At 43.9% G+C, this 15625-nt stretch overlaps 2 protein-coding genes across 28 annotated transcripts in view; one reads left to right on the forward strand and one right to left on the reverse strand.

The window, feature by feature from the left end:
* Positions 1–15625, forward strand: part of DFFA (DNA fragmentation factor subunit alpha) — a 244621-nt gene that overhangs the window by 114685 nt on the left and 114311 nt on the right. The gene's annotated exons all lie outside the window — the stretch shown is intronic.
* KIF1B (kinesin family member 1B) overlaps positions 1–15625 on the reverse strand; it is a 144328-nt gene that overhangs the window by 37029 nt on the left and 91674 nt on the right. For 12 of the 27 annotated variants that reach the window (XM_053898983.1, XM_053898986.1, XM_053898987.1 and 9 more), the window contains 5 exons: positions 10975–11068; positions 9827–9975; positions 8218–8396; positions 6878–7015; positions 4884–5225 (listed from right to left, as the gene is read on the reverse strand). In XM_053898983.1, the coding sequence (XP_053754958.1) occupies positions 4884–5225; positions 6878–7015; positions 8218–8396; positions 9827–9975; positions 10975–11068 (902 nt within the window). The remainder of the gene's footprint in view (positions 1–4883; positions 5226–6877; positions 7016–8217; positions 8397–9826; positions 9976–10974; positions 11069–15625) is intronic. The other 15 variants (XM_053898994.1, XM_053898992.1, XM_053898988.1 and 12 more) reach the window with 2 other exon arrangements.

Consider the following 15625-nt stretch of genomic DNA (forward strand, 5'->3'; position numbering starts at 1 on the left):
AAAAAAAAAAAAAAAGACTAGTTGGAGGTCGAAGAGTAACAATTGGAAGCAGACTTTCGAGGTACGGCCCTATGGATGCTGCTAAGGGTGGAGAGAAGGGAGCCCACCGAAGAGCCTCACCTTTCAACATAAGCAATTATAAAGGTGTTTTGTTTTGTTTCTCCCAACAGATAAAACAGGAATCAGGAGACAAAACAGGCAGGGAAATGTGACGAAACACAGTTAATTGCTCTAAAATAGATTTCAAGTCACAGCATTATGGGTCTTTATTTGTCCCCTAGGAAATGACTGTTATCTTCAGGCAGGTGACTGACACACATGAACAGAGAGGCTCTGTAGCTAGACGTTTCTGCGTAGCAAGCATATAGGAGACCCTGGAAGGGCACTGAGACAAACGTTGAGGGAGAATACAGCTGATCTCTAAAGGGCTGCTTTTGCTCCTGGATCCAAAACTTAACTCAGAAATGCAAACACAGAAGGGAGGTTACAGACCTCACATGGTCGATTTCAAACAAACTAGCAGTCCTATAGCACATTTGCACTCTTTTTACTTCTTCCGTTATTTTGTGGCTACTGAGGGTTTTTTTAAATAGTAAAAATGCGATCACAAAGCTTAGGAGTGTTCACGTCAATCAGTGGATGGGATATAGAATCTAGTTCCCACTGTTACTCCTGTCTTCCGACTTGGTATATGCTGATCTTTGAACACAAGGCAAAACAAAGAGCAAACATTTGCACCAAGGAATCAAACGTAACTGAACGTGACACGTGTGACTTTCTGCTTCTTTTCCTGCTCTGTATCTACTTTAAAACAAAGAGAAAAGAAGATGGAGGGGCTCTGTGGGGTTTCAACTCAATGCAATGAAAAAAAAAAACCACACACAGAAAATAGACAAAATACACCACAGAAAAACAAATGTTAATAAAACTCTAAGAGCATAAATGAAACGTGAATGAAAAGTATAACAAAAATAACTAACTGTAAATAAAACACTGAATCAGATCAAATGAAGTCTATTTCCCTTTCAGTCTGCTCCAAAGGCGGGGAGGGAAATGCTAAGAAACAGAGGATTAAGCTTTGTTGTATAAAAATTAAAAAATGAAAAGTCTTCTAAAAAGGGTTACAAACGAGACTCTCAAACATCAAAGTGCTGTGACAGAGTTTAAAGACTAAGAATCTGGCTTAAGGTACCAAATGGATCGTTTCACTTCCAAGGCGGCACCACACAGACCACCTCTGTCTCTCAATGGCATTCCGGCCACACCTGCTGGCATTCGATGCCTGGCCATCACCGAGCCACTGCACATTCTTGTCCCCTGCCTGGAGTCCTCCCTGAGCGCTGCGACCCACCTCACACCACTGATTTCACACCTTCAGGTCTTAGTCTGAACACCGCTCTCACGACAGCCCCCGCTTCCCACCCACCCCCCACCCCCCACCCCCCCCACGGCCTCTGGTGTTAAATGGTCTCGGTAACACGATTCCATCATTGCTATGATTTCCGTTTATTTATGTGATTATCTGTCTGTCTCGCCCACCAGACTGCAAACCTGTGAGAGCAGAAATCATGTCTGGTTTTGCTTGCCCCTGCCTACAGAGGGTCTGGCATATCTGAGTAAACATACTCAATAAATATCTGGCGTACGACTTAATGTCTAGGTACGTAAGTGAAGAAAAAATGATGTGCTCTCTATCTTTAAGTAGAAATGGAACATTTCCCAGAAAAATGGGTTACACCAGAGGTAGAGAAGCAAAGCCATCCAACCTTACATACTAGGTTGATTTTTCTAAGCTATACTCAAGATGGACATTAACTATATAGAACAAGTTTAGGTTCCTCGCTTGTCTTGACTTGCATAGCTGGTTTTATACTTAGAGCAGGAACCCCTGTTTCTAATTTTCAAAAAGCTTACCACTTGAAGGCACCACATATCATGTTCACACACACATTACAACAAAGCACTGTTTGAGCACACGTTAAAGACAAGAATCTCCTTTCTGCCCATGGCAATGGCTATTGCAAAGGTGAAAAAACAGAAAGTATTCTTGCAAATTTCCCTTTTTAGAAGAGAATTCTGTAATCCTATAGCAGTGGCAGGGGCACTGTGGCCACATAAGGGCACAGTCGCCAGACAGCTCCCTGTCCTATTATCAGAACAGAGTCCTCAGCCCAAAGTCAATGCCGTGTTAAGTTCTCCTCTGAAGTTTTTTAAACTGGAATTTTAATAAATACTCTGCATTCTTGAGAGTCCTTCTACTTTGAGCTAGCAGACTGAAGGAGAACAGGGATGAGACAGGGTAAGATGTAAAGGATATATTAGCATAAATTCTGTGAAGTTACATCAAGGAGGGAAACAAATTTTGTCAACATAAAGATAAGACAAATCAGTATAATTATGGTTCTAGTTACAGAAAAAAAAAATGTCAGTTCAGACTTAGGTATTAGAATAACCATCTTTACTCCCTTTTAACCCAGAGACTAGCTTAAATATTTTACATTTCATCCCAAATTATGATGGATGGTTCATAACATCCCAGCATGCCATAAGAGAACAGCTAAAGGGACAAGCTCTTTTAACATTCACATAAAAATTCACCAGAGGCAGCCAAGGCCAAGAAACAAAACCTACAAATGGAATTTCACAAGAAACTGGAAAATTTTACGAGGGAATTGTATTTGCAATTAACGTGCCAATAGGGAAAGGCCAATCTTGTGAATCACAAAAACAGGAAAGAGGTCACTTCTCTTACCCAGATGTTGACCACTACACAACTGGGTGATGTTGCACAGGTATCAGTTTTGGTTGTGGATGCAAAATGTAGTTGAGGGCAAAAGTAAAGAGCTATCTTTCACTCCTCCGATCGCCATGATCTCACCTCCTCCCCCAACCTCTTCCTTGCAAGGTAAAGTTAGTCTTAGAACCCAGGGAAACCAAACACATGGAAAAATCCATTCCTGAAAGGCTCTTTAGTGTGTCTTTAAAGTGTCAAACAGACACTTCAACTGAAAATCAGAGCAGAGTTCATTGCTTTTACCTAACTTGTATCAGATATGATCACAATGAATAAAACCATAGAGAAAATAACGCACATATTTTAGAAAAAGCCAGTGAATGTCCACATTAAGTGGGATTCTGACTTCAGTTTTCCATACAAGTGACTCAAAATACAAACGCCTTGGAGTAGAACTCTTCACCAAGATACTCGTTTCGCTAGTGTGGATGACAGAATCTCAAAGATGTAAAGGATCTTTAAGGCTCTTTGTTTTCCCACCTAACTCATCATTGTGCACTCGAGAACCCAAGAGGCCTCGGTTTAAGTTAAGCCTAAGCTAGGACTCAGACTTCAGACAGTCAGGGCCAGCGCTCTTCCCGAAGTGCCATGTGAGGCGAAGCTCCACACTCCTCACTGTGTTGACAGAGTACGACACGAACGGGTGGCGTCAGAAGCTGCGCAACTGGCACGGGGACCGAGCCCTTTTTGAACAGAGACTTGGTTCTAACTTCCGACCTTTTTAGAACGCACACAGCCATAAAATACAAAGAGCGCATGGTCCCATTATTTGTACACAGGACTACTTTTCTCAGATTTAATATAAATCATCTTCTCCGAAACACTAAGCATCTATTCCTGGCAATACGCTAATAAAACACAACAGTCATGGCTGCATCATCCCTTCATGTTTATTCAAGGGAACACTGAATAAATGCCCCTCCCCTTCATAAGACCCCAAGACTGTCTAACATTAAATTACGACCCACGGTCATATTTGAGACTTTCATGTCTACAAGAAACCTCTTCTTTCCCCTCTCTCCCTACACAGCGATCGTTTGCTTCAGTAGTCACGCAGTCCTTGCCAGGCAAGGACATGCCGACACCACGCGAGGAGCTCAGTTTCAGAACCTAAAATCCCCACTGGGTCGGGACACTCACTGCCCTTCAATTTCTAGATAACTGGCACTTACCCATTTAACACTGACATAATTCCCTATTTTCAAAATGTGTGGCCCTAATGAGGCGTTACAATTAAATTTCATACTTTAAAACCTAGGCAGACTTTTGTATTAATCCAGTGAGTGCTGCACTGTGGAATTCGTAATGAAACTTACTTGAGCGTGAAGACTGGGTTCGGACAAAGCCTCCAGTATTAGGAGGGTGTGCATGAGAGCTCTGCAGCACTGACAGATGGGGTCAGAGACAAGGCCTCAGTTTGGAAAGTCAAACTGAACACAAAGCAGTCTCATGCAGTGCTGAACACATATCCATTGTTGATGGTGTCAACAGATCACTTCACGAGATTCATCATAAAGCCTGCAGGTGAAATTTTAGCAGAAGCCAAACACCTCAGATGGGCTCGGCGAAACCGGCCAAAGAAAGGCATCCGTCTCAGACAAAAGCAAACTTCGTGTTCCTGATTCTCGTTTGCACCCAGAGAAACTAACGCTCCTCCCGATTCCACTCCTGTCCTCTCGATTCCGGCCGGTGTGCCCAACCATGGACTTGCTCTGCTCTCAAGTCACCCCCACACGCTTCCTCGCTCCCCTTCCTACAAAACGGAAGCGTTAGAACACGGCAACATTCTTCGACCCTGTAACCTGTGACTCTTAGCTTTCATTCCTTTCTCCTCTGGGGTTTCGTCCTTCGGAAGGAAGTCACTGGGCACCCGAAGACCAGGGGTCCTCCACTCAGAGCCCTCACACACCGCCGCGTGCTATGCCAAGCAGGCTGCGCACCTCACAAACGCTGCCCGAGGGCCCGTCTCTCGCCAGACTGGCCCGTCACAGGCTGATCTGCTGAGGAGAGACCGTCCAAAATTGCACAAGGAGCCTCGTTAACGCAAGAGCTGGTCCCTTTTCGCCCTTCTGACGATAACCTCACCAACCTTCCCACTAAAATGAACCACGGGGATCGGTCGTAAAACGGGTCATGCCCGTCACTGAAGAGCTCTGATCCCTCCTCCGTCCCTGCGTCAGAGCCGGTGTCGTCCACGAGCGCCTCGTCCTCAAAATCCTCCATGTCGTCTTGCTGCTCGTCAGCCAGCTCAGTGACGTCGGAGTCGGCCGTGGAAAAAGTGGGGGAGGGTGTGCGGTCCGCAAGGCGCTCGTTCACGCAGCCGTGGAAAATGGGGGAGCTAGGCACCAGGGAAGACGCCGACGGACACAGCCAAGGAGAGAGGAACAGCTGGTTAAACAGGAAGCTACAGGCGCCAAAAGGACAGAACCCACTGGGGAGCCAACACAGTACAAGCGAGTGGAAGAGCAAAGGGTAAAATCAGCATAAATCCTCCGGTTCAGGTGAAAGGCAACAAGGACTGATCCTTAGAATAAGAAAAGCAAAGGAAACACACGAGTAGAAGATCTCAGGTGAACGGTGTGCTGTAAAAATGTTTCTACTTTCCGGGTCACACGAAAGATCGGCGGCCAGGCCTCAAAGGAGCCACTCAACATTTGGTGCAAAAATATGGTTTAGATCTTTACCCCGATTCCCACATCATCTCTGAGCAGAAAACAAGATGGATGGAATGGCGTATAGCAAAGCAAGTTTCGTGCCTTGCTTGGGTGAGAGGTGTTTGGCCAACTCAACTCTTGAAAAACGCTCCACTATTGGAGTAGAACGGAAAGGATTTAAACTTCATTTCTACAAAATACTATGACTTTGCTCCTCCTTTATACCCAGTTCCTTTAAAACGGTCAGAAAATTTTTGCAATTAAAAAACAATTGAGGGGCGCCTGGGTGGCTCAGTCGGTTAAGCGTCCGACTTCAGCTCAGGTCACGATCTCGCGGTCCGTGAGTTCGAGCCCCGCGTCAGGCTCTGGGCTGACGGCTCAGAGCCTGGAGCCTGTTTCAGATTCTGTGTCTCCCTCTCTCTCTGCCCCTCCCCTGTTCATGCTCTGTCTCTCTCTGTCTCAAAAATAAATAAACGTTAAAAAAAAAAAAAATTTTAAAAACAATTGAAATTCCGAAATCATTAAGCTAAAACTTACATCTCTCTGCTTTAAAATTCTAAACATCTAAGAACTTGGACTCAGTATGGATTCCCAGAGGCATTATCTGTTTTCACTACATGTTGAAATTTATGTACACACAAAAGAGGCTCAAGAGGATGACCAAGGTATGTGGTTGGCTCACCCTTACAAAGACTATCGTGAGATAAACTGCTTTAAAAAGAAAAAAAAAAAAGTGAGGACACATCGGATCATGGAGAAGTCGCAAGATGGTAAGCTGTAAGTCATTCTATGATTTTAAACTGGGCAGGATACAGACACAGGTTTTCTTTTAAATCTGTCTCGTTCAGGGGTGCCTGAATGGTTGGTTCACTGGGAGTCTGACACTTGACTTTCTTTTTTTTTTTTCCGACACTTGACTTTGTCTCGGGTCATGGTCTCACAGTTGGTGCATGGGTTCAGGCCCCATGTCGGGCTCTGGGCTGGCAGTGTGGAGCCTGCTTGGGATTCTCTCTCTCCCTCTACCCTTGCCCCTCCCCCACTCATGTTCTCTCTCTCTCTCTCTCTCTCTCTGCCCCCCCCACTCATGTTTTCTCTCTCTCTCTTTCCCTTCCTCCCTCCCTCCCTCTCAAAGATATATAAACTTTAAAAAATAAATCTATCTCGTTCAACTGTAAGAGGCAAGGAAGATTGTGAATTACTCTAGCCAAAAGTTGAGACTTAAATCCGCACGCCGAATAAAATGAAGGGAAATATACCAAATAATACAGTGGTTGTGAATGAGTGGATAAGATTATACATGGAACATTTTTAAATTTTTTTACACGGAGCATTTTTATACACTTTCTTTTAACTTTCTGTAATATCTGCTGAGGTTGAAACAAAACCATTCACTATTTAAAAAGAAGACACCAATGAAATCATCACGTACCTTCCTACCAATTTGAACCAATGGAATCGATCATAAAATGGATCGCTGCCAGTCACGGTGGCTTCACTTTCATCCTGGGCACCAGAGGCCACCTCACCTGCTCTGTCATACATCTCTCGCATCAAATCCAGCCTCTGCCTGCATAAACACAAACATAAAGTGCACCGGGTTAACATCATGAGATTGTATTACAATTTCACTTTGGAAGCATCTTCCATGCAAGATTTAAAAACAAAACAAAACAAAAGCTGCTTCCACCATTTAATGATATTAAAAAAGAATGAAGGCCAGAAGTACAGAAACTCAAACACTCAGTATCCAAAGTGTCTGAGTCTAGACACAAGCCACCAAAAGCAAAAAAATGGCTACCTGACCTCTGCTGAATTATAGGAGAAATATAGTTCAATGGTAGAGGACACCTCCAATATACCCAACAGTAGAAAACATGTCATCAACTTAAATGCAAAGGAGAAAACTACATTATAACTTTCCTGTTTTTTACCCATCATCCTCCGGAACAGAAAAGATGACTAGTTATTACATCCAAGATAGAAATAGGTATCATGAGACTGGAGCATTGAAAACGTAAGAGGGGCACCTGGGTGGCTCAGTCGGCTGAGCGTCTGACTTCGGCTCAGGTCATGATCTCACGGCTTGTGAGTTCGAGCCCCACGTCAGACTCTTGTGCTGACAGCTCAGAGCCTGGAGCCTGCTTCGGATTCTGTGTTCCTCTCTAGCTCTGCCCCTCTCCTACTCATGCTCTGTCTCTGTCTCTGTCTCTCAAGAATAAATAAACATTAAAAAATAATAAAAAAAAAAAAAGAAAGAAAATGTAAGAGGGTCTACGGAGGGACAATTTAGATCATATCTACAAGTGACAAAGGTGTCAGAGTGGGATCCACTCACTTAGAAGAAAATGGATGGGGGGCGCCTGGGTGGCTCAGTCGGTTAAGCGTCCGACTTCAGCTCAGGTCACGATCTCGCGGTCCGTGAGTTCGAGCCCCGCATCGGGCTCTGGGCCGATGGCTCAGAGCCTGGAGCCTGCTTCCGATTCTGTGTCTCCCTCTCTCTCTGCCCCTCCCCCGTTCATGCTCTGTCTTTCTGTCTCAAAAATAAATAAACGTTAAAAAAAAAAAAAAAGAAGAAAATGGATGGACAGTAAATGTCACAATGACATTTTAAATCTTGCATGGAAGATACTTCCAAACCATCCAGAACCACAGAAAAGGATGCAACAGCGACCTCCTCCCAGAACGGAGAGTCTGAGGGAGCCCATCTGAGCAAGCCACTATTATTCCCTAAATAAAACACCACTTCCTTCACGAGGAATGTTTCCATACTTGAGTTTCTCCAAAGACCAATAATGCGTCGCTCCGTTCTTCAGATCCTGCACTTCGACTGCCACCACCGTCCGCGGGAAAGGCCTGTCTTCGTGAGTTTTGTCCACCTCGGTGGGAAGTAACTCCGGAGGCAGAGGGGAGTACAAGGTGTCGGTCAGCAGAACGAACTGGAACTGCACCTACGTGAACGGAATAAACCATGCAAATGGCCTCCGTGTTTTCAGCAAGTCAGCTTCAGAAACAAGGCGACAGAATCACGCCCCACAGGGAAGAGGTCAGACGAGTAGCATGTGCTCAACAAACAGCTTGCGATTAACGGGGGAAAATATGGCCACTTGTACACTAGTCGTAGAGAACCATCCTGATGTCAAACGAAGCTATTTCCAGACTCTGTTTTCCTGCCCTGGCCCAGTGTGTTCACACAAACTAAAACCTCAGTGCACGTACCTTTGGTGACTGAGTGAAGACTCTTGAGAACGTACACAAGAGAACAAAGGGGGGGACCCGCGAGTCTGTCTCGAGCGCCCCGCAGAGAGGGGGTGGAAGCGTCACGGCCGGCTTTCCGGTCGAAATTCCAGGGCCACAAGCGCTACTCTTAAAAGTGTTCACTGTACGGTAAGTGCTTTTCAAGCACCATGTCATTTATTTCTCGCTACTGCCCCGCGTTTTCGCCTACAAATATTGGTTACATCTGAGACACAGTCTGTGCCTTCATTTTGTCTACTTGAAGAGAGTAGATAAAGAATTACAAAACGAAATGGGTTGCTGAGATTGTGAATGAAGAAGACGTCTTATCCCTATTTCACAGAACTAGACGATAGCCCTCGGGGAAGAGACTGAATCTCCCCAAAGCTGGGCAGTCTGTGCTCTCTCCTACCATGTGACACTGCCCACCCCCCATCATCTTGCGGCCCCCGGGCCGTTCGGCGGTGGCACATACAGTGGGATTCAGCACGTGAACTGGAGATGCGCTGTGACGGTTCGGTAATGAGGAAGATCGGGAACATTTATCGTCTTTTACCACGTCCAAGAGCTATTCCAGCTCTTTACATGTCCTTACTGTTTCATCCCTCACAAAACCCTAGACGGCAGAGGCTGCTGCCAAGCCCACTTTATGGATGAGGAAATGGAGGCGCAGGGGCGTCAGAGTCAACGCAACCAGGAGAGCTGGAATTGGAATCCAGCCGGCTGAGGGCAGAGCGCTTGTCCACTGCACAAAGCTGCCTCTCACACCCTAGAGGAGGAGGGGCACTTAGGACTTGCAGCTGTAAATGTAACGGCAGAGAACTAAAAGCAAATTGAGAATTTCAGAAGCGCAAGAGTAGCTTCCTCCTACTAACATGTTTCCCTAGCTCTTGTCGGAATATAGTCTCCTCCTCTGTAATCAAGCTAGAAAACGTGTTCTTTTAAAAATGTCATGTAATCAATATTTAATTAGTATCTACCACGTTCCAGGCACATATGTAAAAGAAAGGCACATATAAACCTGTTTCATAGCAAAAAGCACCTGAGTTCACCCAAGGGAAAGGTCAGCTCAAGACTGGGAGCCACGAACCCCCTCGGACTCAGCTGTGTCTCCAGACGACCCATATTCTCCCGCCCTCTGTACCTTCTTCTTCAGTTCCACACTGATGGCGTTGGCCTCCTTCAGGTAAACAGCATTGCCCCAGAGTAAGTCCCTTAATGAAGTAAACTGGTGAGACTTCCATTTCCGGAAGGCCCACTGGGCCAGCTCAAATTCATGTTGTGTCCAAGGAACTGAAAGGGCAAACGAAGCGTGATTAACGGTGATCTCCTAACTATGTAGCAATTACGTCTCTCCTCTACCTCATCTCTCTTATCAAGTTAAAGTATTGTCCAGTTTTTCTCCATTCACTTGCTTTTGTCTTCTTCTTGTAACGCTTACTAAATTCTGCTGATGTTGTGAAGGTAGCATATACATTTCAGAAAACTCAAAAAATCCTGATATTTAAAACAGTACGGGGGCGCCTGGGTGGCTCAGTCAGCTAAGCGTCTACTCTTTTGATTTCAGCTCAGGTCATGATCTCACAATCCGTGAGATCGAGCCCTGCGTCGGGCTCTGTGCTGAGCATGGAGCCTGCTTGGGATCCTCTCTCTCTGCCCCTCCCCTGCTCATGCCCGCACTCTTTTAAAATAAATAAACAAACATCAAAAAAGTAAATAAAGCAATGTATCAAAGAACTATACTTCAAAAAAATTAAAAATTAAAAATTAAAAAATTTTAAAAAAGAAAAGAAATATACTTCCTTTAAAAAAATACACATATCTATTAGAGGGCTTATAATAAAGAAAAGTCCTCCAGTATATCGTGCAACTTCACGTGTATCTATTTTTCTTGCTAGTACAGGAAGCAAAAAGGTCAAAATTTTACTTCACTATTAAAAAATGAATTTAGTACATAGCGTTCCTTCAAAGTTAATTTATCTGTAACATATACGTGAACTTCATATATACAGTAATATGAAACATATATGTAAACTGCCTAAGAGACTTTTGTGAAGACCAAGCTAAGAAATCTTGTACCCCGGGGAACACTGTCAGCCCCACTCCCACGTCAGAGAGCACAGTCTGTAGAATGGAGAATCTCTTGAATCACCTTTAAACCAGCTCGGTAAGATACCAATAAATGGTAGGGTCACCTATGATCAAATCCAGCTTTGACCACAAATAAAGGGTTAATCTGATAGTACAGATCCAAAAGATCTACAGTAGGAAGTTTCCATCTCTAGATTTCACCTTCTTCCTCCTCTTCCTCCTCTTCCGTTGTCTCGGCAGCGAGGGAGCGGGTCTCAACTTGCTTCTGCAAGGCCTGCAACTTACTCTCATAGTCCTGGATGAAAACAGAGGAGAGGACATGTAGGAGAGGGGGGAAGTGGAGGGAGGGCAGGAGAGATGAGCGCAGTATTGGTGAAAGCAGAGAGAGCAGAAGATAAAAGGAGACAGAGGCAGGAAGCGACAATAAAAAGACAGACACAGAAATACACAGGAAAAACCCACAAAGCACACGAGATGGTGTGTAAAGGGTAAGTGCTGAGGAAAGCTAATGGCAGTCTCTCTCTACTCCCTCAGACACGAAAGTTCTTCATGTGGGGCTCAGGTCCAGATGGGGGGGGGGGATTTTGAGGGGAAAAACGCAGGTGCCCCTTAAATTTATTCAATAGTAGTACTTAAGTAGTACCTTCACACATCAAGGAATCCCAGGGAAAAACAATACTGGAAAATTCACCAGTATCACCAACAATTCTGACTATCTAGCTGTTTGGAGGGGAACTATGGACTCTGAAGCTCTCTGTGGATGAAACATTATTGTCTTTGCAGCTGTACGATGTGGCCTTCAGGTAACCAAAGGATCGCAATGCTATTAGAACCAAAATAATCTATGGATTGTATTTATTCAAGAAAGATATTCTAAAATATACTATTATGATACAAAACATATTATTGTAATACACATGAGATTTATCCTTCACTTCTCCATCTACTCCATGCGTTCTCGGTGAGGGCGGTATCACCCTGAAGAGGGCAAAGAACGGCTTCTGAAGGATACAAAAAAATCTTACTTTTTATATATAAAGCACAAACGTATACACGGCCTGTAAACAGATGGACTTAGGTATCTGAGATTAAAATTTCATGGTGGGGAGAGATTAAGGAAAAAGTGTCTAAAAAGGTTCCTTGGAGCGTTAACTTTAAAAAGCTTGTGTTGCGGGGGCACCTGGGTGGCTCAGTCGGTTAAGTGTCCAATTCTTGATTTCGGCTCAGGTCATGGTCTCGTGGTTCGTGGGTTCAGGCCCCACTGGGTTCTGGGCTGACAGTGTGGGGCTTGCTTGGGATTCTCTCTCACTCTCTCTCTCTCTGCCCCTCCCCTGTTCTCTCTCTCTCAAAAAATAAACTAAAAAAAAAACAAAGGAAAAAAAACAACCAAAAAACAAATTTAAAAAGCTTGTGTTGTTTGAGAAAGCAGAGACCTTCACATAATAAAATACCATATCGTAGCATAAGCATAGCATTTTAAGATCTACTACTTGGATTTCCTGCTTCCTTGGAGTGACCCAATTACAGGCTGTCATGAGACAGAGGGTTTAGGTATGACCACGTACTGTTGTCAAACAGGGCTCTCCAAGTCACAAGTCAAATATTCTATTCAGTATGAAGGACCGCTGAAAGCCTCCTAGCAAAGTCTATTACAAAAGGAGCTTCCAATGGCGATGCTAAGAAGGATGTAAATATTCTCAAGGCTCATCATTTATCACTCAGAGTCACAAAGGAAGCGTTGTCTCTTTAGTGGAGCTGGCAGTGAGCAGGAGCCAGCGACACAGCATCACAGATATCAAAGCACACTTTTTAGCAGACTGTATACTGTGGCAAAAAAAAATCAAGCTTGCAGGTAGAAGTTTGGCTCCTGGCACCTGCTCTTACTAGTCTTAAAATTCTGGGCAAGCTAAATCCTCTCTACACCTCATTTTGTCATTTTTAAAATGATCCGCCTCCCACACAGGACTGAAGGAAGGACCAAATGATGAACCATTTAAAACCAAATGTGAAAGTCCTCTTAATTGATAACACACACAATCAAAATGACAGGTAATGCTTTAAAAAATTTATTTTCTAAGTATATCTAGTACCCAGATCTTGGTTCTAAATACCAGTCCCCACTAAAAGGAACCAGGGCTCCTTGGGAAAACAACGGATTTCAGGTTTGAAGGAAAGTACAGGTGAGCCCAGAGTGTCTTGTGCGAGAAAGGACGGAAGTACTCAAAGACTGATGGGGCCATTTCTACAGGACACAGAATCCCACTGGCAAGTAAATAATAATAATAACAGAAACACAATATAGCACACTGAATATAAAAGAAATCCGTGAGTCCACAATGATACTGAAGGGGGGGGGGGGAAGGAGCTCCTTTTTGGGGGGAAAAAGCCAGTTAATAAATAAATGCAAAGGGATTGACAATTAGAAAACCACTACATCGCAACCTCAGATGTAGTAAGTGAGTCAAGGCAAGAATCATTAAGAAACGCTAACACAATGGAGTGAAAGGTGGATGGAGAACAGAATCGTCACAGAATCCCAAGGACTACCCTAGATACATATGTGTTAATAAGGAAGAGAAAGAGCTGGGAAATGTCACATTAAATTGATTAAACTTTAACATTACTGATAATAGAACAATTTGACATTTTGTCTACCCGATACGATGTGAGGGAAGTACACAGTGTCACCTTGACAGCATTCTTATCAAAAATGCTTAAATCTAATCTTGAGGAAATAATCAGACAACGCCACACGTAGCCGAGACTACTGAAAAATGCCAATGTAATGAAAGAGAAGAGAAATATCATAACCAGAGGTAATATACAAGCTTCGCTTGGATCTGGGATTAAAACACACACATACTTCCAACACTTATATTTTTTAGACAATTAGGAAAACCTGAAACCGGGCAGGCTACTACACAGTAGTGAATCAGTATTAAATTTCTTGGCTAGGTTAATGGTGTTAAGAGAATGTCCTTGATTTTAGGAGATACACGTGGCAGTATCTGGGGGGTAAACTCCATGGTATCTGCAACTTATTTTCAAATGATTCAGAAAAGAGAATACATAAATACGGGTATACGAAGATTCATTGCACTAGCTTTCCTTTTGGTATGTTTGAAATATTTCAAAATAAAAGGCTACTTTCTTCCCCCTTAGAAAACCTCTCTGTTCTGTGAAGCCCCTTTCAGTGAAAAGAGGAAGATGGCCGGTTTACCTAAAAATCCTCAGGTGGAAAACATGTTACTATTTTACCTTGTGGACTTTTTTTCTTGTTTTTCATTTCCCCCTGCAACTTTTTATTACAGTAAAATGCACAGAACATAAGATTTGCCGTCTGAACCATTTTTAAGCAAACAGTTCAGTGTTGTGGAGGGAGTACATTCACGCTGTTGTGTTACCACCACCATCCGTCTCCAGAACTCCTTCCACCTCGCACAACTGAAACTCCACACCCACTAAACACTAACTCCCCACTCTCCCTGTCCTCCTCCCCTGGCAGCGACCATTCCACTTTCTATGATTTCAACTACTTTAAGTATCCCATGTAGATAGTTCCTTGTTGTGGAATCACACAATTCTGGCTGTTAGTGACTGGCTTGTTTTTGAGATTTCCTTCAAAAATCAGTTTACAAGCTGGCCAAACTGCCGATAAAAACAAAATCCTTAGAGTCTGACAGTTAAGGTATGAGGGAGACCTTCCCTGAAGGCTCTAGTGGCAGTAAAGCGGACATAAAAAGGTCTCCTGTAACACTATGGGCCTAGAACTTTGATTGCATCTTGACTCGGGAAAATCTCTATCAGCAGCAGATAGGCCAAGTATCAATACTATTTCCTGAACTGGCCCTCCTCTTCCCCAAACCAGGCTGTATATGAGCTTCCAACAAGGACACTTTGCAAGTCATCAGAAAAACTCTATTGGATTTTCCTCCAACAAATGGAGAGAGAGATTGGGATGCTATTGTTCTGTTGACTTCAGGGTGAAAGCTAGGATAATTATGGAAAGCCCACCAAATAATATCTTTTAGCAGTAGCCTTTTGTGTTTGTAAGAATTCCTAACTGGTTAAATATACCCAGTATATGTACACGTATCCAAGGCACTACACACTGGCTATTCCCTCTACGAGAATGTTCTCTCTCTCCTGCCCGTCCTTCTTTTTAAGCTTACTTTGTGCCAGCAACTGTTCTTAATGTTTCTGCATAAATTATCTGAATCTTCCTAATAACCCTGAGGATGCTACTACTGTTACCCTCATGTTAAAGAAAAAGGCATAAAAAAGTTAAGTAATTTTATAAAGATCGGAGTCGGCAAGCACGGATATGGGATTTGAACTCAAGCAACGGGACTCCAGGGCACGGTCCTTTCACCACTACCCTCTCCTGCTACATGCAGGTGCTAGGAATATAGTGGTCAATGAGACAAAAGGCTCACCGGTGAGGGAGAGACAGACAATCAATAGTTAAACAGACACAAGATACACCCTGAGAAGTACTATGAAGGAAAATCAAGGCTGGCAGATAGGTAGTAGGGAGGAGAGAAGGGCAGGCGGAAGACTTTTAGATTAGGTGGTCAGGGGACGTCTCTCTGTAGGGACCACCTTTAGTCAGAGATCTAAGCAGGCAGGCTGAGATCTCTGAGGGGAGTGGTTGTGGGGGGAATCCCAATCAAAGTAGAACTAACAGCAAGTACGATGGTCCTAGATGGAAAGGAGGACCTTTTCTTGTTTTAAGGAGAAACAAGGAAACCCGGGTGGGTGGAGTGGAGGAAGGAGTGAGACAGCAGTCGTGAAGGAGGCAGACAGGGACTGGGTGATGGACGGACGGCCTTACGGGACATGGTAAGGACCG

Source organism: Panthera pardus, unplaced genomic scaffold, assembly GCF_024362965.1.
Source record: "Panthera pardus isolate Hobbes unplaced genomic scaffold, ASM2436296v1 HiC_scaffold_11, whole genome shotgun sequence".
Taxonomy (NCBI): domain Eukaryota; kingdom Metazoa; phylum Chordata; class Mammalia; order Carnivora; family Felidae; genus Panthera; species Panthera pardus.